Source organism: Pelophylax lessonae, assembly GCF_965119305.1.
Source record: "Pelophylax lessonae genome assembly, chromosome: 1".
In the NCBI taxonomy this organism is placed as follows: domain Eukaryota; kingdom Metazoa; phylum Chordata; class Amphibia; order Anura; family Ranidae; genus Pelophylax; species Pelophylax lessonae.
Genome location: NC_138768.1, coordinates 292,645,587 through 292,668,220, shown reverse-complemented (window position 1 = coordinate 292,668,220; position 22,634 = coordinate 292,645,587). Strand labels below are relative to the sequence as shown.

Below are 22,634 nucleotides of genomic sequence, written 5' to 3'. Positions count from 1 at the left end.
GATACCGTTATATGATGGCTTCCTGTGATCCCGCCTATCACGCCAATCAGTAGCTCTTTACCTTGTGATTAGCTGTGTCCAATCACAGCTGATCAAGGAGGTAAACAGATGCCGACACTCCTTTCCTTATGCTGATAGCATGAGGGGAGGAGAAGAGAGCCGATAACTGGCTTCTGTAAAAGGGACATCCACACTGATAATCAGAGCACTGATTATCAGTGTCCTGATTATCATTTCAGTCCCACCAGTACCCACCAGTGCTGCCAACCAGTGCCTACCAGCACTGCCAATCAGCAGTCATCAGTGCTATCAATCAGTGCCCATCAGTGCCTCCTCATCAGTGTTGCCTATCAGTGCCGTCTACCAGTGCCCATCAGTGCCACCTATTAGTGTGCATCAGTACCAGATATCAGTGCCCATCAGTGCCACCTATCAGTGCCCATCAGTGCTACCTCATCAGTGCTCAACAGTGCCGCCTCATCAGTGCCCATCAGTGCAGTCTATTAGTGCCCATGAATGCTCATCAGTGCCGCCTCATCAGTGCCCATCAGTGCAGCCTCATCAGCACACATCAGTGAAAGAGAAAATTACCTGTTTGCAAAATGTTATAACAAACAATAAAAAAGTTTTGTTTGTTTTTTTAAAATTATTGGTCTTTTTTTGTTTGTTTAGCAAATAATAAAAAAAAAAAACAGTGGTGATTAAATACCACCAAAAGAAAGCTCTACTTGTATGAAAAAAATGATAAAAATGTTGTTTTGGGTGTGTTGCATGTCCGCGCAATTGTTATTCAAAGTGCGACAGCACTAAAAGCTGAAAGCTGGCGTGGGCAAGAAGGGGGTAAAAGTGCCCAGGGGTTAAAGTGCATTTCCACTTTTGCAGTCCAATTTTAGAAAGTCCCACTATGTGCTTGGTACAGTATGTGTACTCATTCACACAGCATACAAAAAAAAAAAAATATATTTCCTACCATATAGATGTTTTTTTCAAGTTGGTCTCATAACTGACTTCAAGGATTTTTGAACATAGTCAAAGTGAGGTTTCCTCCATTGAATTCAAGAAGCCTAGCTTCTAAACCTTGAACCCTTTGTTAGGGCAGACAGCATTCAAATGTAGATTACAACTGATAAATAAGTTCTGCCTGTAAAGTACAGACAGAGTTACTTATAGCAAACACAGCTGCCCAAAGCTGTAAAGACTCTTGGGCAGATAGGCCTTTAAATAAGTCACTTTTGGGTAGTTGTAAACCCTAAAATCTGTAAACAGTTTTCTTAAATAGCACATGAGCTGCTACTAATTTATGAGAATGGTGAAAGTTCCTTTTCTCACTGAAGAAATGATGCATTGGCATGGTGATGACCTCCAAAGATGGGCAAGTGCCCATAATATAGTTACTTTTCAAAGCAGAACTAAGACCAAAAAATGTACCCCACAGCATAGTAAGTGATATATGAAAGACAATTGGATAGATATTTACCTATGTCTTTTTTTTTTGGTATTTGGATGCACCTTTAAGCTTTAAAACTTCGGTATATCATGAAATAAAACATGTCAACATGATGATACTGCATGGTCTTCTGAGCAAATTATCAAGTACACTCCATTAAAAATCACAATTTACATAATGCTTTAATTTAAAACTGAGCCTCCTTTATAGAGTACAGATTGTAGGTATATAAGGTGTATATTAACTTGTAGTGTGTTTTGTAGTATTTTTATTGCCTGATTGGAGAATGTCAGGCAGGAGCATACCTTTTTATTTTATTGTTACTGGCAGTTACAAGGACACTTTTTGAGTGTACCAGATACTATTGGTGAATCAGCAGAGTAGAGCCCATTTGCCTTATTGATATTTACACACTAATAATGAAAAAAGATAATTTTGTAATATAGCATTGTTTTAGCCACTTAGTATAGCACTGCAGAAGCTGATGGCTTTAAATAAATAATTTGTTATTATTATTATTATTTTATTTATTATTATTTATTAGTAGTATTAGTATTAGTATTAGTATTATTAATAATAATAATTATCATCTTTATCATCATCACCAATAAGAATATTTAGTATAAAAATATAATGAAATATTTCCCAACCATATTTTAACTGTAACTACACTTTTGTAGAGAAAAAAACAACCCCCTCTGGGTGATCTGTTTGTACATTGCAAGGATTTTAGCAAACTTTCTAGCAGAGACCTAACTTTTTCTCTATTTAAAGTAGAACGATAGGAAAAAAAATTTTTTTTTCTTTTTTTTTTCATTTTGGAAGGGTTGGTTATAACCCCTGTCCGATATATTTTCATTTTTTTTTTTTTTTTTTTTGCCATCTGTGTCCCATTGCTGAGACTTCCTTCACTTCCTGTCCCATAGGCAAACAGAGAGTTAGAGGAAATCCCTGGAAATTAAGAGAATTCCTTGGGGACCACCAGGTCACCTGAACTAAAATCCCCATTGGAACATTTCCCCTTTTTTACACTTTCTGGGGACAACCCAAAATTTGGGATGTTCTTTTAATTTGTAATGATAAGGGTAAACATTACAAATAGGGAGGGTGAATCTCCCTTACGGGGATACAGACAGCAATAAAAACTAACAGGTGTTCTAATCCATCTCCCCTCTATCCAAAACCAAAAAAAGTTTTGCCTTTAGTTATACTTTAAGGTAAAGCTGGTTGTTCCAAGGTGTCCTTGCAAGACTGATTCCTCAATGTGAAGGTCTGCACTCATTATTACTTCCTGGTGCACTTTCAGTATTCTAATGAGGAAAGTTGCAATGTCTGCATCCCTTTAAAAATAATTAACCCTTAGGGAGTATCTCACCAAAAACCTATTGCAAAGGATGCCTAAAATATATATATAGTTATATGCATATTAGTGCAGACTAAAATTTATACGTATCTTAGTGCAGAGAAAATTGGTGCACCAATGACACAAGCAGACATTTCTGTGAGTATTCTGTACACCAATCGTGTTAGGAATAAAATAAATAAAATTTATTTCTTGGCATCTTTAAAAAATTCTAACAGCTTCAGATTGATATGAAAAGTTAATTGTTAATAACATTAAATCACATGTGTGGAAATTGCTTATGCTATATTATATTTTTAACTGGAAATAACCTTTAAGCTTGTTTTATGCTAGTCCTGTTAATGTTATTAAACTGGATATCATAAAAAAATTAATAAAAGAAGAACTTTATAAAAAGAAGACAGATTACAAAAACTGTTTGGTATGATCAGTATATTTAAAGTCAAACTTTACTGATACCTAACAGTTCCACCTTGCAGTGGGGCTGTGCCTGCACTGCAAATTGTTGACTGCTTGTTTGAGTCTAGGGGGCATAGAAAACAAATTTTATTTACCTGATCTTCCACTTCATCATGCTGCTAGACTGGTCCATGCAGCATCTTCTCTCCCATGCTCCAGTGGGCCAAGGTCCTGATTTCATTAAGACTGAGGCAAGGTCCATAGCCCAGCAATGCACATGAGCACATCAAGGGACATTCCAACATTGGGGGGTGCCATCTGCCAGAGGAGTGGAGTGTTGGGTAAGTAAAAGGGCTTTTTGCATCCTCTAGATTAAATGAGCTGTTAAGAGAATTTTTAAGAGAATTTCCAAGTTTTCCAGAGTTGGGCTTTAATGAATTTCATGTTACACCATAATAACACAATTAGCATCAATTTAAATGAAATTCCTTAAACACCACTGCTTGCAGAAATTTAGGTGATAAATGGATAGAGCAGCTTTTGGATATACAGAATAGATTTTGGCAGAATACCATATGTTTCTCTAAATGTGCTAAAAGAACTATATCAGTTTTTTGTAAAGCATTGTAAAAGTTGCATTATCTGTAATTTTTTTGTAAAGCTGTAGAAAAAAATATCACACAATGTTTCAGGTATTATCACGTTTTTCTGTTGTTGATTTGATAAATAAATAAGACCTTTGTTGTTTGAATGCATTACTATGCCTGTTTCCTTGCTTATATGTATCTGTGTTTGTATTTCAAGTTTTCATGCTGAGCTGCAGCTTTCCTAGAAGGCCAGATAATGGAGATGTGACAGTCATGGATCTGCATGCTGGGGGAACCGCACATTTTCATTGTTACATGGGATATGAGCTGGAAGGCTCCAGGAACCTTACGTGTATCAACTCTTCAAAACCACGTTGGAGTGATAAGGAGCCCATCTGCCTAGGTAGGTCATGAAACATACAGGTACTTTGGAAATCAACAACAAAGGTATGCCATGGTGGCAGGTAACCCCACAGTATATACAGGAACACATGGGAAGTCCACAAGCCAATCTGTAAAGCCCCGTACACACGCTACGAATTTCCGCCGACCCGTCGTCCGTCTTTTGTCCAAAGTGCGTGTCCGTTGGTTGGAATGTGCTCTAGACTGCACTTGAATTTTCCCGTACGACAGAATTCTACTTCAGAAGTGATGTCATGTGTAGGATTGCTTTCTATGTGTTCTTTCATCTCTGAGCATGCCTAGTCTTGCTCATAAGATTTTTCCCCATCAAAATCTGTACTAATGAGATGAAAATCAGACGTGTGTTGACGGAGGACAAAAATTTTAATGCCTGCACATCAGGATTTTGTCAGCCAAAAAGTCGGAGTCGGCTGTCGAAAGCACCATACTAACAATCCGAAAATCAGCAGATCGGTCGTCGGACAAAATTTCCCTTCCGAATTTCTTATCGTGTGTACGGGGCTTAAGAGTTTTCTTACCTAGATTTTTTATCTGTCAGCAGTACATTCGTACATAATTTTCCCCAATCATGCAACTGTAGCGCTACTACTATAGGAGCGACATAAATACTGCCCAGGTCTTCCCCAGATGTTTGCCCCGCAGCCAGGAACGCAAGCTCAGTCACACATTTCCTCAATGAACAGTCTAGGGTGTTGTTTTTGTTGTTTTTATTTTTGGAGAATTTGGATAGGGTTGAGGTTGAGTGGGATACTCCAAAAGCAAGAACTATGTACAACTTGAGGACAACTTGTATTCTTTCTGGAAAAAGCTATGGTAAAGTTTATTGCTGCAACAAACAGTGGACTTAGCTTTGAAGTAGTATTAGTTAAATGCACACTCCTTTCTTTAGAACCAAAAGAGCAGAGTCCCTTTCCAGAGGATTTAGTGAACTAAGCTCTTCAGGACACTAGCCAGTGTCCTCTTTAATGAACCCATAGCTGACTTTCTCTAACACTGAGGGGTGACAGCAGCCCAAAAGTCTCTAAGATCTTTCAAAACCATCTGTACTCAAACAAGGTCTCCTTCCAGCTTCCAAGCGATGTCTATGCCAAGTTATAATAGACCAGATCTTCAGTAAACAGCCCCTTAGTCAGCTCTCTAGGGTCCCAGCATCCAGGCCCTCAGGTTGCCCATCTGAGGCCTCACAGACAGACAGCAAGTATATGACAGCATTGCTCTGGAGGGCAGCAAGCCCTCCAGGCTGGGCTGATTCTCTCCAGGAAAAGACCCAGAGCTTATTGTACTCAAAGAATATATACAGTTACCCAGCATGCTATCGGTACCCACGTCCCTAGAACTGGCCAGGGCTGCATTAACCACTTAAGCCCCGGAGGATTTTCCTGCTAAAAGACCAGGGGGTATTTTGCGATTCGGCACTGCGTGATTTTAACGGACAATTGCGCGGTCGTATGATGCTGTACCTAAACGAATTTGACGTCCTTTTTTTCCCACAAACAGAGCTTTCTTTTGGTGGTATTTGATCACCTGTGCGATTTTTTGATCACGCGCTATAAACAAAAAAAGAGCGACAATTTTGCAAAAATAGCAATATTTTTCACATTTTTTTATATGAAATTCCCCCCAAAAAAATGTAAAAATCAAAATTTTTTAACATTTTTGGCCAATTTGTTTTATCCTACCTATGTTTGGTAAAAAAAAATCGCAAAAAGCGTATTTTGATTGGTTTGCGCAAAAGTTATCGCGTTTACTAACAAAGGGAAAGATTTTTGTCATTTTTGTTGTTTTTTTTTTTAACGCGTAATGGCGGCGATCTGCGATTTTTTTTTTGCGGTACTGCGACATTGCGGCGGACAGATCGGACCCTTGACTGACATTTTTGACACTTTTGGGGTTACCAGTGACATTTCTACAGTAATCAGTGCTATACATATGCACTGTTACTGTAAAAATACACTGGCAGTGAAGGGGTTAACTTTATTTGGGAGGGAGGGGCTGTGTGTGTCCCTAGGGGCGTGATTCTTACTGTGATTGGCTGTGGCTCTAGCTGTAAGGACACTGATCAACGGATCTACATAGTAGATCCATGTGATCAGTGTCTTTACAGCGAGGAGAATGACAGGCAGCTTGTTTACACAAGCTGCCTGACATTCTCCCTCTCCCCCGACGATCGCCGAGTGGCCGGCGGACATCGGGTCCGCTGGTCACACGCGCGGGGGGGGTCCGTGACCGCGCGGGAGCGGGAGCGCGCCTCCGCGGGCTCGCGCTCGCTCCCCAGACCCTCCCAGGCTAGTGTTGTTAATTAACGTCACTCTGCCTGGCAGGGGCTGACCCCCACAGTAAATCTACTTGCGGCGGTCGGCAAGCGGTTAATATTCATGCTACCATCTACATAGCACCTCACCTATGATCCAGAAAGTTCTCACAGCTTTTCTGGACAACAGAGGGAGTAAACTGACTAGCAGCAGCTGAGAACACTGAGCAAACCTAACTAGTCAAATGCATCTGCACTGAATACAGTGAGCAACTGAATGTATCTAAATGTATCTAACACAGCAATTGAAGCCATACTGACTACTAGAAAAACACAGTGAGCCAATTTTAAATCTATCTATCTAATCCTAGCACCTATCTAGAAGGATGCCGGTGCTACACCACATAAGCAGATCATAAAAATCTAGCCTTCTAGCCTACAATTTTATCTGGTAATGGTATTGCTTGCCTGACTTTTACACTCTAAAACAGTATGGTTCTCCCTGTTATTTTCTCCTAAACATCATTTATATAAGATTAGGCAGTAAATGGGTGTGACTTCATGTTAACACGCTGCTATACACGCTTCTAAAAATCTGTGCATAAACAGGGATTCTTTGTTGCATTAGCACCCTTGTGAGAATATAGCCACATATATTATACATATAATCATAAAATGAAAATTTAAAAAACAACTGCTTAAATTGCTTCCACAAAGTGCTGTTCAAAAAGATCTAATTAAAATACTCAAATAAATGAGGAAATTTTATCTATCGTTTCTTAAGACATTGAAATGAACACAAATGAAACACTGTCCATTTTATCCAGTTAATATCAGTCTACAGAAAGCTTTCTTTAAAATCAGTTAATTACTTTGACACTTCCTGCACATGCCTAATGAGAAATAAAAGAGCTTGGCAAAGGTGTTGTTAAGCTACCAAATCTTTAACACTAATAACTTAAATAATCTACAAAAATAATACTTGCTTACATTTGGTAGATATAACTAAGAAAAGCCTGCATGTTTACTCTGTAATATACATTATTGACGTTCATCTGCCACCATAAGTGAGGTTTCAAATTGAGTGTAAGTTAACAAAAGGTGCAGTTACAGTTTAATAAAGTATAGGCAGGCTATACCTGCCAGATCTGTAACCAACCTTATGGAAAGTACAGTAAATACGGTACAGATGTTTAAATCCTCCTGCACCTGACACAAATAGGCAAATAAAGCACTTTGAATATAGGGATTTAAATAAAATAAATGAAGATGGCTTGCAAATCAACTTTTTAATTGTCCAACTTCTCCAACTAAGCTGGAAGCTGGAAGGATTATGAAGCAGAAACAATTAAGTGATTACATATAAAACCATATCCTGAGTAGGAAAAAAGAACACGCAGTGACTGTAAAACCTGTCAGATTAAGTTATTAGGATTACTATTATCTAGAACCAGCATATTCCATGGAGTATTCCATGACATCATAGAGAAGAGTGTCTTGCTGCATGGACATCCAATTATGGAAAGAGGGAGTGTAAACTTAAAATGTGGATTTGGAAGATGGCTCCACTTTTACTGACATTGTACCATACTATGGTGGAGATGTGTACTGGGCAATCTGCTGTACATACCTGTCTTTATTTAAAGTGATGAATTATGGGTAGTGATTAAAAGAATGGGACTGTGAATGCAGTTTCTGGGCTTTCCAGATACAGTAAGTGAAGATATTGGCAGTCTGGGAGCAGTTATTCTATTACTTTGGAGCCAGTTTGCCATTTGTTTGGGGGTATCCTACATAGCTGTCCTCTGGAGGTTTCCTTAAGAACCCAAGTATGCCATGATTATATCTTCCATATGACTTAAGAATTACTTAGAACTCCCAAAAAACTACAGGTTGTAGCTGGACAAAATAAAATTTGGGTTGGCCTGTTTTACCAGCTTACATTGCAACTACTAAGACATGTAACACGAATACACTGAACTGTCCAGGAAGCTGTAGGCCACAGAGAGAAACATTCATTAGCATTAAAACATTGTTTAAGAAGAAAGGAAGGATGGCACTACTTGCAAAAATCAAAGAACGTGAGAGCAGGAATGGGCATCATTTTCTGAAATTTAGACAATATTTAGAATACCTCCACAAAATTATTCAATGAAGTCAATAGAGATGGGAAATAGGGTGTTTTTTTTTTTTTTTTGCTGTTCTTAAGCATGCAATGATCTTTAAATGACTCCTTTTACATTTTCTGGACCTATTACAGAAAACATTAATGATAAATCTGACCATAAGGCTAACCGTAAAAGTAACGCTTACTTCAATGATAACCCTTACTCTTTCAGCTTGTTTAAAAGCAAAGTTATGTCTCACATGGTAATCACACTGTTTTGTAGGTATATTGTGACCAATCATTGTAAAAGATGAGAAGCATAGAAAAAACAGTGCAAATTTGGCAGGTCAAAGTACCTGAGCAGGGACATAAATATATAGTGTAGAGGGAAATATGAATAGCAGTGGGAAAATGGATAACTCAGTTCAGCATTGTAGAGGATTTAGAAAGTGAGAGGCAGATGTCTGAACACAGGAAATAATGAACAAATAGAATGTACACTTACAAGAAAGCAGTGTCTTTACAATGGTTATAAGCCTGGCAGAGTATTGCTTGAATCTCACCTAATCCTTGAAGAAGACTTTCAAGAAAACAGCTAAAAATCCCCATCCATCTTTGCAAAATACATGTGAGTTTATTGCATGATCAGTACATAGAACTAAAGTGGGCAGTTTCTGGCATGGCTACCCTTACTCAAAGCCACAATTATAGCATAATGACACACAATCAGTTACGTATATAGTAACAAAAAGGAAACATGTGATTCCAAAGGTCTTACAACTGTTTATTTCAGTTCTTTTGCAGATATGTCTGTGGGGCTTTGGAAACGTTGTAAATATTTTGTAAATAGATGTTTGGAATCAGAGGGTAACATCTTTTCTCTAAAATAATATATAACTGAGGAATGAATGAGATGCTGAAACCGATGTTCTGAACCTTCCTATTAAACATGTTTGCATGAAACCATGATGATTTTCGCAAAGACAGATTTGTTGCTGCATCCCTCTACTTGGTCTAATATACTGTATATAAAAACAAACAAAAACTTGCAGAATTTTTCAGTAGAATCAGTGTAGTAGAACACTGAGTTTATTTGAAATCCAACGTTTCTGTGGGGCACGGTCATTTTATACACTGCCTGACCAAAAAAAGTTGCCACATGGAATTAACTAAGCAACTAACTAAACTAAGTATGCAGTAACTATCCTATTGGACAGTTAGGGCATGTGCCCAAAGAATGAGGTCAGCTGACTACCTGAATATACTGAATGACTTTGTCAAAGAGTGGTTCAGGGAGCATGAGACATCATTTTCACACATGGATTGGCCACCACAGAGTCCAGAACTTAACCCCATTGAGAATCTTTGGGATGTGCTGGAGAAGGCTTTGCACAGTGGTCCCACTCTCCCATCATCAATACAAGATCTTGGTGAAAAATAAATGCATCACTGGACAGAAATAAATCTTGTGACATTGCAGAAGCTTATCGAAACTAATGCATGTCATAATCAAAGCCAACAAATTATTAGAGTGTGTGACCTTTCTTTTTAGTGGCGACTTTTTTTTTTTGGCCAGGCAGTGTATATACATATGCACAAAATTACCAGAAGTATTGGGACGCCTGCCTTTACACGCACATGAACTTTAATGGCATCCCAGTCTTAGGCCGTAGGGTCCAATATTGAGTTGGCCCACCCTTTGCAGCTATAACAGGTTCAACTCTCATAGGAATGCTGCCCACAAGGTTTAGGATTGTGTCTGTTGGAATGTTTGGCCATTCTTTCAGAAGTACATTTGCGAGGCTTGCAGTCTTCGCTCTAATTCATGCCAAAGGTGTTCTTTCAGGTTGAGGTCAGGACTGAGGTGTAGGCCAGTTAAGTTCCTCCATCCAAAACTCGATCATCCATGTCTTTATGGACCTTGCTTTGCCAAAGTCCATAAGCAATAAAAGACAATTCAATAGCCAATCAGGGGAGAGAGGGGGTGGGGCTGGGTGTGGACTCCATGTCTGAATGGACACAGGGAGCTATTACTTGGCTCGGGTTCCCCCATAGCAAGCTGCTTGCTGTGGGGGCTCTTAACAGGAGGGAGGGGCCAGGAGCACAGAAGAGGGACCCAAGAAGAGGAGGATCAGGGCTGCTCTGTGCAAAACCATCTGCACAGAGGAGGTAAGTATAAAATGTTTGGTATTTTCTTATGGGAAAAAAAAGAAAAAACTTTGCAATCACTTTAAGCTGGAACCAGAAATCTGTACTTTGTAGCATAAGCTGTCTCCAATAGCAACAAAACTCAACTCCATAGCATCGTACAAAATTCCCAGCCACTTCAAAATCCCCGCCTCACGAAGAGTCACTCGGGTACATCTTCAGAACTCCATCCCTCTCAGTATTGTCTCCTGGTAGTGAGCAGGTTCTCCCTTGTAGAACCTTGAGCACATGGTTAGGCTTTAGGCTTTAGGTCCACCCAGCAACAGCTGTTCTTCACACACCCACCCAGACTGCAGTCTGGGTGGAAAAGTCCCAGATCACCTGACTTCCTCCAAATAAATACCTTCTCCTAGCATTCTTAGTGGCCAAAGAAACTCCTACTGATGCATATTTATAACTTGAATTCACTGTGTCTCATCATACATTTGACAAAGGTAACAATGCCACCTATTGACAAAAGGGAGAAACCACAGCTAAGCCAGGCTTAGGAGGAAACCCATTTGATCACAAAGACTACAAATTAGCCAGATTAACTACAACCCAGCAAAACTAAATTTACTTGTAGCCCTTATAAGGGTAAGGATGCTACATTTATACTGTATACATATACATATTGTGGCAGAGCGTTGCCCTGCCAGGGTCTAGAAAGAGGTTGTGACCCAGAGTTCTCAACCAGATGGGTTGAGGGGCTAAAGGGAGCTCGTGACATGAAGAGGAAACTGGCTTTTCAGTTTCCCCAGTGTTTTAAAAAGTCCAGTTTGGGACCTGGAGCCTGGAAATGTATAAATGATCCAGGTGGGATGAAATCTCCAATCCTGGGTCCAGGTATTCAGAACAGACAGCATTTTAATCGGTCAGGTGTGTGCTGGGCTTTTAGTAGTGACCTTACCATGGTTCTGGGCTCCACCCCGGCAGACAGGAGGTCTGGCCAAGGAGTCAGGAGGGCTCCATGTGGGAGTCAGTGCAGCAAGAGGCTGCTAGCTGTGTGCACCAAGTTGTCAGTGAAGAGATTGTAGGAGACAGATAAGGGTCTGGGGTGTAAGACGAGAGGGGCAGCGCTGCAAGTACCAGCCAAGAGGGCTGAATGTTGTTTATGGAAAAGGAGAAGAAATTCTGAAAACCCCTGCGAGGGAAACCAATGTTTGTGTTTTTCTGAAGTTTCTTTTAATAAAAATACTGTATTTATATATTGGTATACATTTAACACCTGCTTGGTTCCCGTGGTGTGACAGGAATGTGTTAATCACAAGATTGGATCGTAAATCTTTTGCAGGGAAACCTGGTAAGCATACATGTATTTTAATAGTGTTTTTAGCTGCATGCCTTGAGTTTCGCCTTTAGATATCCATGTTTTAGGTTTTAATTCCTAACAATGTACATCATCATAAGTTTCATTTCATTTTGCTTTTAGCCCCATGTGGAGGAAAAATACAAAATGCCACTGTTGGACGAGTTCTTTCTCCAAACTTCCCAAGTAACTATAGCAACAATCTCTTCTGTGCATGGACAATTGATGCACCAGGAGGACAGAAATTGCACTTGCATTTTGAGAAGTTCATTTTGGCTGAAAAAGACAGGTACAATTACTTGAATCATTTTGTTTTGTATGGTTCTTCAATCGCTCTTAGTTTTCCTGCTGTTGTACAGTGAATCAACATCAATCAGCTTATCTCTGATTTTATACAGAACCTTATTCATCCTGTGAGTTTGAATCAAGTTAGTCATGTAAAGTATGATACACTGGACTATGAATTTTAAATCATATAATTGACAACTAGTCCAAACATGTACCACATGCACAGCCAATATGTTCTTGGCATTTCAACATGACAAGAACAACATATTTAGCTATAAAGTGTATCTATAGAAAATATATTTTGCATAGTAGAGAGGAGTTTGTTTAGTGTCCCTACTGCAACCATTGTAACCATTACCAATTGATATTATCCACTGGGAAAACCAGTTCCAGTGACAATTGTCATTCCTCTTGCATCTTGTAATGTCACCGGGAAAGGAAAAAAGGAGTTAATACTCAGGGGCACAGAGAACACACAAAAAAAAATTAAGAAGGGGTTCAACTATTCCTTACTCTTTTAAAAATATAAGAAAATGACTTTAGATATAGGTACTTACAAATTATTGTAAGTTGATCTGTATTAGTTTTACATTGCCCTTCAACTTATGTTTAAAGACATCAGATAACAGTCTGACATGAACACCTGATCTTCCAGTCTAACAATGTTTTTTGGTCATGACAAGTGTCCCTCTTGTAGGTGGGGAGGAACACAAATAGTCCCCTTGGCTTATATCCCAGGAAAGAATAGCAATTTAAGGAGGTTTCACAATGTGTCTGATTTCCATCTCTTCTGAAAATGGTACAAGGGGACTTTCTGAGGCTGCTCCATGTACATTAGACGAGGGGTTGTCAATCTTTGTGAGAACAAGACCTCGTAACATTTTTTAAAAAGCCTCTCTGCCCTAATAGTAAAAAACACAGTAAAATCCATTTAAAATTAGGTAATCAGACTATGAGTCAGGAGAATTTCAAATATTGCCTTGAATAAAGATGAAGGGATGTGACATTGTAAAGGTCAAATAAAAACATCTTTTTAATCCATTTCCAAGGATATCCCTAATTAATTGACTGTAAACAAAATAGAATGACCGTTTCAGGTGTCCCCACCCTTTCTCAATTTAAAAAAGTCTATAGGTAAGTACTAGGAAAATAATTACAGTGAATGTCAACGATCATATTTTGTTATTAAAATAACAAACATGTTATACATACCTGCTCTATGCAATGATGTTACACACAGTAGCCCTGAGTGTCCTCCTCAGTGCTCCAGGCTCTTCCTTTTATCTGTGTGCCCCCATAGCAAGCTGTTTGAAGGGGGGGGCCCCTGCAGGCTTTCTCCCGAGCCGTGTTGTGAGTGCTAAGGTACAAAACACCAAGGCTTTAGAACCACTTTAAAAATGTCAAAAGACAGGCTTCCGGTATAAATTATCTAATGGGAATCATAACAATACTACAGAACTATTATCCCTATATACAGTATACTCATTACTCATATGTTACAAAATTTATACTAGTCCTACTGAGAAATGCAATTGATGCTATTATAATAACCTATACATATCAAATTCTTTATTAAGACCCAACAGTTGTAATGCTAAAATTGAAACCAATCAATTATTGGTCATTATAATTGTTAAAACTGAAAGTAGAAAAACAAAATATAATACTTATAATAAGTGTGTGTGCAGGTATTTTGTTAGATTATGTAGACGTGTGTTCAGGTTAGCCTCAATACCTAGATATGAAAAGCCCAAAGTGATATACAGGTAGATTTTTCCAGTGTTCTGCAGAGTGGGACTTCCCTGTTGCCCCTGACAATTGACATGTCAGTGGCCCTTCTATTATCCAGCAGGTCTTTCCTTTGCTTTTTTGAAATGCTGAAAAGTTTAATTCCACTTGTCTCCTTGCTGTGACTGGATGACAGGCAGATAGAAGACATGGTCACTTCCCGCTGCCTCTTCAAAAGAAATCAAAGAGAGAGAGGTGTTTCTGGGGGAGATGCAAACACCCATAGACTGGGCTCCTCCTTACGTACACAGCACCCTAAAGCAGAAACTACTTATCCTAGGCCAGTGATGGCGAACCTTGGCACCCCAGATGTTTTGGAACTATATTTCCCATGATGCTCATGCACTCTGCAGTATAGTTGAGCATGATGGGAAATGTAGTTTAAAAACATCTGGAGTGCCAAGGTTTGCCATAACTGTCCTAGGCCCTGCAGCCTGATGGAGCTCTGTAATATAAGCCTTCAAAAAGTATTCTTCTGGGGTGACCATCTTTCTATGATGCCTCTCACTTCAAACAAGGGCCACTGATAGGGGATTTTGGTGAACCAGACTATCAGTCTCAGTAGAGCTGGTGCTGATTGTTCAAACTTAATGTGACTACTTGGTTAGAAGTAAGCAGTTGAGAAACAGCAATGTGGAAACGTTTTATAATGGAGAACCATACTCTTGCTAAACTTCTCTTTAACCACACTGATAGGTAATCTGTGAGGTAGGTGCCAAATGGATATACACAAGGATGACACAGGCATGTAATAAACCAAATATTTCATGAAAAAAGAAACAAAATCTTACTTACAGAACAGTAAGCATCTGTGGGCACACATAGATATCCTCAGCACAGTGTGTAAAGACACCTTGGAGGTTTTTTCCCCTTTTCTTAAGCCTCCAGAGGCTTTGGAAAAGGACAGGGCCCTTAAACCCATTGTTATTCCAACACAGTAAGCCATTTCACTGCAATATTCTCCAGTAGCTGTTGATGTCAGATGTGTCATCCAGTGAGCAGCTTCAGAGCACTAGTTCCAGATTTGTATGATACAGCCTGATGGCCATCGCCTAACTCTGGTGCATCTTTACACACTACATTGCAGATATCTCTATGCTCAATGTTCTGTGAGGGAGATATTGTTTCTTTTTTCAATAAATATTCAGTTTAATACATGCCTGCGCCTTCCTTGTTTTTATCTTCTCTGCACTAGTTTAATCACCCCTGATCGCTGAGGAGGTGCAGGAGCCACATTGGTAATTGTGTGGAATATTCTAAGGACATTATGGACTGAAAGGACTCCCATGGTTGTGCAGGTTAGGTTATGTATACTACTTACCGTATATGTTCTTTTTGTGAGGTAGGTGCCAACTAGATACCAGGTGGGCACAAAAAGTGTAAACAATCAGCACTGGCGCTGCAGGGGCTGTGACTGCCCTGCAGGAGGGAAAACAGGCTGTACCAATACATGGTGGCCACACAAAAAAAAAACCCACTGGTTTTGCAAAGATTATGACAGCTCATTTAGAATCACTGCATTAGGTTGACACCTATACTAACCAAAATGGAATGTCCATAGGGACATGTGAATAAATAAGCAGACCAAATCAAATCAGTTGTTAAAAATGAAAAAAAATATATTTTTACAACATTTTAGCATGTCTAAAAATTAGCTGAATACTTTCTTCATGACAGCAAGATCTTCTCCACACATCTCTGACTATTACTCCTCTTTCTTTTCCTGCCAGAGAAAAGTGTAGGATAAATCTGGATTGCTGTAGGCAGTTGTGGATTTGGGAAAGCTATTATTCTGCCAGTCAGAGAGAGGAGAACTTCAAGCAGATGAAAAAAAAATGGAACAATATATTATTTTTTGATGATAGGATTCACAAATTCATCCATATGACGTATGCAGAGCAGAACTGTACTGACAGCTGCTTCATGTCTGGCAAGTGAGCCATTTAAACTAATTAGAGTTATTTCAGGTAACTAAAAAAGACTGCTTAAATAGGTGGAACATTTGTACTGTTATTACCTAACAAAAATTGTGCTAGCAGGTTAACCCTTAACTTTAACATAACGTATAGACTGTCCTGTTACAATTCTAATGGACGAAATACAGAAAGGTTCTTACAATGCAAGCTACAGTCCATGTTTTTTACTAACCTAGCATTTTATATTTTTAAAGAGTCAAGGTGTCAATGTTTAAATGGCACCCATTATGAGAGAGGTACAGTATGGCAAACACCACTACTGATTTGATTAAAACCTGCAAGTTCCTAGGCTATTATCATCACCTTTGGCTTAAATGCTTAGTCACTGATCCTAAAGATATGGCCTACATATTTCTTCCAGGTCAGTATTTTACTAGTAAGGATAAGGATGAGAATGACAGCTTGGGAATCTCGTAAAACGAAAAAAGATTGTCAGGTTCCATGATTATGGCATGACAGTTAATGATCTTTAAAGACATATAGTGCTTTCACGATAGATACTGTACAATAGATAGATAGATAGATAGATAGATAGATAGATAGATAGATAGATAGATAGATAGATAGATAGATAGATAGATAGATAGATAGATAGATAGATAGATAGATAGATAGATAGATAGATAGATAGATAGATAGATAGATAGATAGATAGATAGATAGATAGATTAAGGTAATTAAATGACAAAATAAATCAGTGTAGTGCAGCAATAAAGATAATTAATAAGCAGTCCAAAAGTCCCATGAAGTGGTGTGTAATTATAAACATCCAAAAATGGTGAATAGATTGTGAATATATAATAAAACAATTAATGAAAAAACAAGAAAATTCTTCAGTGAATATGTGGATAAATTCTGTTTCAAAACACCCCATGCCTTTCATGCACAGTGACAATCCATCACCAGGTGAAGAGCCTGCTCACCTCCATACAAAACAAAAATTGTTCCTCTCTTTTAAAATCCAGGTAGATTTTGCCACTCCTCCTCAGCTAGTGAACGGCTTCCATCCTCAGTCAGGACTCACCGAGGATCACTACATGTTTTATTATATATTCACAATATATTCACCATTTTTGTATGTGTATAATTACATACAACTTCATGGGACTTGCTGATTTATTTTGTAATTTACTGTAGATGTTGTGGAATCACTTTTACAGTGTTTGGCTGTGCAGCATTCCTATAATAACTGATGTAATTGATGTCATTTTGAGGGGTTGATTTTCTTTATTTTTTATTCATTTGAAATATTAATTCAGTGAATAGAATAAGCCCTGTGCAAACTCTAAATCGCCAAGGACTCTCTCTCCACCACTGATAGTTTTTCAGGCTAGAAGTCAATGAGTGGGTCTCTGCATCAAGAGGCATTACACAGAACTTCTTTTGGAGCACAGCAGCTACTAAATTGGTTATTTCTAGGGTTACTCTGTTCCAGAGATGACTAAAAAACAATCAGGCCCACGGGGCCTCTAGACACACAACACACAGCCTTCTCTCACAGGGGTAATAACTTCCAGACCTTTACACAAGCCTTGGGGCCTCAAACCAGGCATCTAGCCTCTTCAATAGCTTCTCTCCCCAGAGGCTGGCTATCTAAGGGATTTTCATTTAAGGGGGGAGGCTAAAGAACCCTTCTGTGGCAAGGTTGGTCCAACCAATTGATGACAAAATCACCAGGTTTTTGCCAGCTGACAAGATGGGCAAAACTCTTGGCCCCACACAATGCTGGAGCCTATTCTACTCTGAGTATATGTAAATCAAAAATAATCAGCGCAAGCCCACATTAAACAGAAAAAAAGAATCAGTCAAAGTTCTTGTGCACAAGGCTGCAAACAATCAGTGCCAAACACAAAAACACCTGTGAAAACTTAAAGAAAATAATATTGCTGCGCCAAGTCTTTCATTGGAGATAAATAAATAAATAAATATGTTTGGTGTACAAAATGTTATCACAATAAGGGCTCTTTCACACGGGCGATCCGATCAGATCCGCCTGTCAGTTTTTTAGGCGGATCTGATCGGATCCTCCATGCAGCTCTATGGGGCAGCGGGTGTCAGCGGAGACACCTCCGCTGACACCCGCTGCCATCCGCATCCGATCCTGTGCGTGAAATTTGGACGGATGGAAACCCTATTTTTCCATCCGTTCAGTAATCGGATCAGTTGATGGACTGATTTAGCGTTATTGTGATAACATTTTGTACACCAAACATATTTATTTATTTATTTATCTCCAATGAAAGACTTGGCGCAGCAATATTATTTTCTATTCTACTCTGAGTACCACATTTAAGGTGAGGTCTTACAAAAAATACAAAACACCTCAAAGAAAATGAGCTGGAGCTCATATACATTTTATAAATCGTTTTCTGAATTATATAATTTTTAGTGAAATCAAAAACAAATGTGCCCAATTTTCACAGCCTATCCCTCACAAAATAAATTTACTTTGAAAAGTTACATTTCAACTTTACAACACAGAATACATTTTAAACTAATACTTGTTTTTATTGCAAGATGTAAACCCAGTGTACACCAACTCCTGTATCTATTCATCATGCTTTATGCAGTTTTAGAATTCTGCTTTTGTCATTGCATGGTAGGGTAGCTAATTAAGCTAGCTTGTTTAACATATTGCAGATTGCTGCAAATCAATAGTGATTACTGAGCATCACCAACTAAAAACAGGTCTTAAGTACAAACTATACGTGGCAGACTTAAACTGCTAAACAAGCTTTTTTCATACATCTTACTACAAAATAGGTCACATTTTTTCCACAGCTTCATGCTACCATAATATAATTTTTTCTTCATGCCTATCACATTGTTTTTTATTTTATGAAAAAGAGCAACCCAATCTTTTACTTATATCCTTAATCCTAATTATTCTAGTGTACATCAAAGGTGCCAACCTGCATTTACATTTTATCAAATATGACTGAAAGAAGCATTCATATTCATTTGAGCTTTATACTGACCCTTGGTTATTTCTACTGAGGGGTTCTTTCCCTGGCTTAACGGTACTTGTCATTGCACACTTTGAAGGGGTTTGTTGCTAACACTGAATGTAAGATATAAGGACAAGTTCTACTCTCTTGTAGAATGTACTGACTGTAAATGCCTGAAATGGGTACATGCTTTACTAATCATAAGTAAAGCTAGAGCTAAACATGTGGTGCTTGCTCAGTTAACTCAGATTATCTACTTTGCACAACAAGATGGTGATGGTGAAAAATGCCAAATGACTTGAAATTATTGTAGCTCCAAAGAAGTTGTAGTTGAGCAAACATTAAAGGTTTACAAAAAGCAACATTCTTTATTGCATTTAAGATCCAAAGTGTCTATCTCTACAACGTTGTTATAAACCAAGATTTGATAAAGTGGGTGAAAAACATGTATAGACAGTAGTTCCTACCTTCCTTTCCGTTTTAGGGATCAGTATGATTTCCTAATTTAAGTTTTTATTGGACTTGGATCCTTGGATCTTACAAATTTGATGAGTAATAATGGAATGATGTTTAAAAAACAACTCTTGCCATTGGCCTACCTAGGTGAAGTGTGAGGTTCGTACTCCCCGGTTACATCCAAGTGGGGGAATGCTCTTTTAGTGTGGACTAGACTGGGGACAGGATGGACAGACCTCTCTCAGACAAGGATCTGCAAATACAAGGACTAGCGCACCTGATTTCTTTTCTACACAATTTTATCACCATTTGGTTCGAAGGTTGCAGCTATTCACACTATTGATCCTGCGCACTTATTTAATTTTATACTGTTCTGGTACCTGTAAGTCCCGGTATGGCAAAGGTCTGGATTGGATATATTAAAAAGTAGTGCCACCAACATTGTGGGCCTAATTTACTAAAACTAGAGCATGCAAAATCTGGTGCAGCTGTGCATGGTAGCCAATCAACTTGTAACTTCAGCTTGTTCAATTAAGCTTTGACAAAAAAAAAAATGTAAGCTGATTGGTTTCTATGCAGAGCTGTACCAGATTTTATACTGTCCAGTTTTAGTGAGCTGCACTTAACTTGGCTTGCTGCCGACATATTGCAATGATTGTCCATTTTTTTGTCCATGTTTTACATGTATTTCAACAATTGCTCATTATTTTCCCTTAAATTGAACAATGAACTATTTCTTGCCCATTACAATTATTGCCTGTTCGTTGTGTTGTGAATTGCAAAAACTGATTATCTGCAGTTCATGTATTCCTCATGTATGTCCTCATACCATTGACATCATTGCTATGTATTTTCAACTCACTACTGTCCAGAGGCCCATATTAATAAAATGTAATCCCCAGAAGGCTTTTCAAACTACCAAACTGTTACTGGCATGCATACGCAGCAGTCAGTATGTTTATATTTTTCCTCTTTTTTGCAACACATGTTGCATATAAAGATTTCCATGTATAAGAACATTGTAAACTGTATTGTAGAAACACGAAGGCAGTCTAATATATAATTTCATATCATACAGGTTGGCTGTGTACAGCAATGGAAAGGTGCTCTTTGATTCAGCAAAAACAGAGACTGTGTCGTTTGAAGGTCTTATTAGTGAAGGGTCCTGCATTAGGATTGAATTTTCCACAGATGAGACCAAGACAGCTCCAGGATTTAATATTCGTTTTGAAGGTAAATGGAAACTTGCAATTAAATACGTATGATCTTTTAGAAAATGTTCTTCTCCCATGATGGTCAATTTGGGGAGATGCAAGTTGAATCTCATTCAACTCATTCATATAAATATTTTATATGAGAAGCTATCACGTTGCAGGTACAGTAGATTTTAAAAACTTAAAGCAGTACAAAATCCAAAAGCAAACATTTATTATATTGCAGCTTACCAATTCTTAGAGGTAATAACTGTATTCGTTTCCTTATTTTAGGGGTTGCTTTCTTCTATTTTCATCTGGTGATCTAGGAGGTTTAGGAGATATTCACAGTACCTACAGGTAAGTCTTATTATAGGCTTACCTGTAGGTACAATTAAGAAATAGGACTTTACTTCCTCTTTAAAATATATATATACATATATACACACTATATTACCGAAAGTATTGGCGTGCCTGCCTTTACACATACATGAACTTTAATGGCACCCCAGTCTTAGTCCGTAGGGTTCAATATTGAGTTGGCCCACCCTTTGCAGCTATAACAGCTTCAACTCTTCTGGGAAGACTGTCCACAAGGTTTAGGTGTTTGTCAATGGGAATGTTTGGCCATTCTTCCAGAAATGTGAGATGAAGCACTGATATGGACGAGAAGGTCTGACTCGCAGTCGCTGCTCTAATTCATCCCAAAGATGTTCTATTGGGTTGGGATTAGGACTCTCTGTGGGCCAATCAAGTTTCTCCACCCAAAACTTGCTCATCCATGTCTTTATGGACCTTGCTTTCTGCACTAGTCCAAATAATTTGGTGGAGGGGGGATTATGGTGTGGGTTGTTTTTCAGGGGTTGGGCTTGTTCCAGTGAAGGGAACTCTTAAGGCATCAGCATACCAAGATATTTTGGAAATTTTCATGATTCTAACTTTGTGGGAACAGTTTGGGCATGGCCCCTTCCTGTTCCAACATGACTGCGCACCAGTGCACAAAGAAAGGTCCATAAAGACATTGATGGGTGAGTTTGGGGTGGAGGAACTTGACTGGCCTGCACAGAATCCCGACCTGAACCAAATAGAACACCTTTGGGATGAATTAGAGTGGAGACTGCGCGCCAGGCTTCCTCATCCACATTGCCTGACCTCACAAATGCGCTTCTGGAAGAATGGTAAAACATTCCCATAGACACACTCCAAAAACTTGCAGACAGCCTTCCCAGAAGAGTTAAAGCTATTATAGCTGCAATGGGTAGGCCAACTCAATATTGAACTCTACAGACTAAGACTAGGATGCTATTAAAGTTCATGTGCATGTAAAAGCAGGTGTCCCAATACTGTTGGTAATATAGTGTGTTTGTTTGTGTGTATATATATATATATATATATATATATATATATATATATATAGTGACAGTGTAAGATCCAGCCACTGTGTAAATGGTTGTAAAAAAAGAAAAGGGTTTGCATGTATGAAGAGTCCGGGACACCAGAATATCGATTATGAGCGGAGAAAAATGTTTTTACTGCTTTCTCCATTTTGGAACTACCCAGTGTTCAGATCTTGTTGGAAGACCAATAGGGTGCATTTCCACGTGCACACATTCGTCATAAGCCAGGCTTGACGAGAGCTCAGGGCAGTTGCTGCCATTCAGAGACATAGTCATTGTGTGAAGATAGTGGTGTGCTCTAGCCAGGAGGGGTCACCTTCTCAGGAGACAAGACCCTTTGTTGTGTGGACTTCTTACCCACTGGCCTGGGAAAGTCAGGATATCTATAACGTTTAGGAGAGACAGCGAAAGCTGAGGTGATTTAACAAGTCCAGAGAAGCTGGAGGGAGTCTGATTTACCGATAAGTGTGTGAGAACCCTCGGAATCCTATCTGGAAGCCTGGAGTGGGCCAGTA

The 22,634-nt window shown here is 38.8% G+C and overlaps 1 protein-coding gene across 1 annotated transcript in view; it reads left to right on the top strand.

The window, feature by feature from the left end:
• Positions 1-22,634, top strand: part of SEZ6L (seizure related 6 homolog like) — a 636,929-nt gene that overhangs the window by 475,763 nt on the left and 138,532 nt on the right. Inside the window, exons 5-7 of the mRNA XM_082244006.1 lie at positions 4,014-4,199; positions 12,197-12,362; positions 20,608-20,762. Coding sequence (XP_082100132.1) covers positions 4,014-4,199; positions 12,197-12,362; positions 20,608-20,762 — 507 coding nt within the window. The remainder of the gene's footprint in view (positions 1-4,013; positions 4,200-12,196; positions 12,363-20,607; positions 20,763-22,634) is intronic.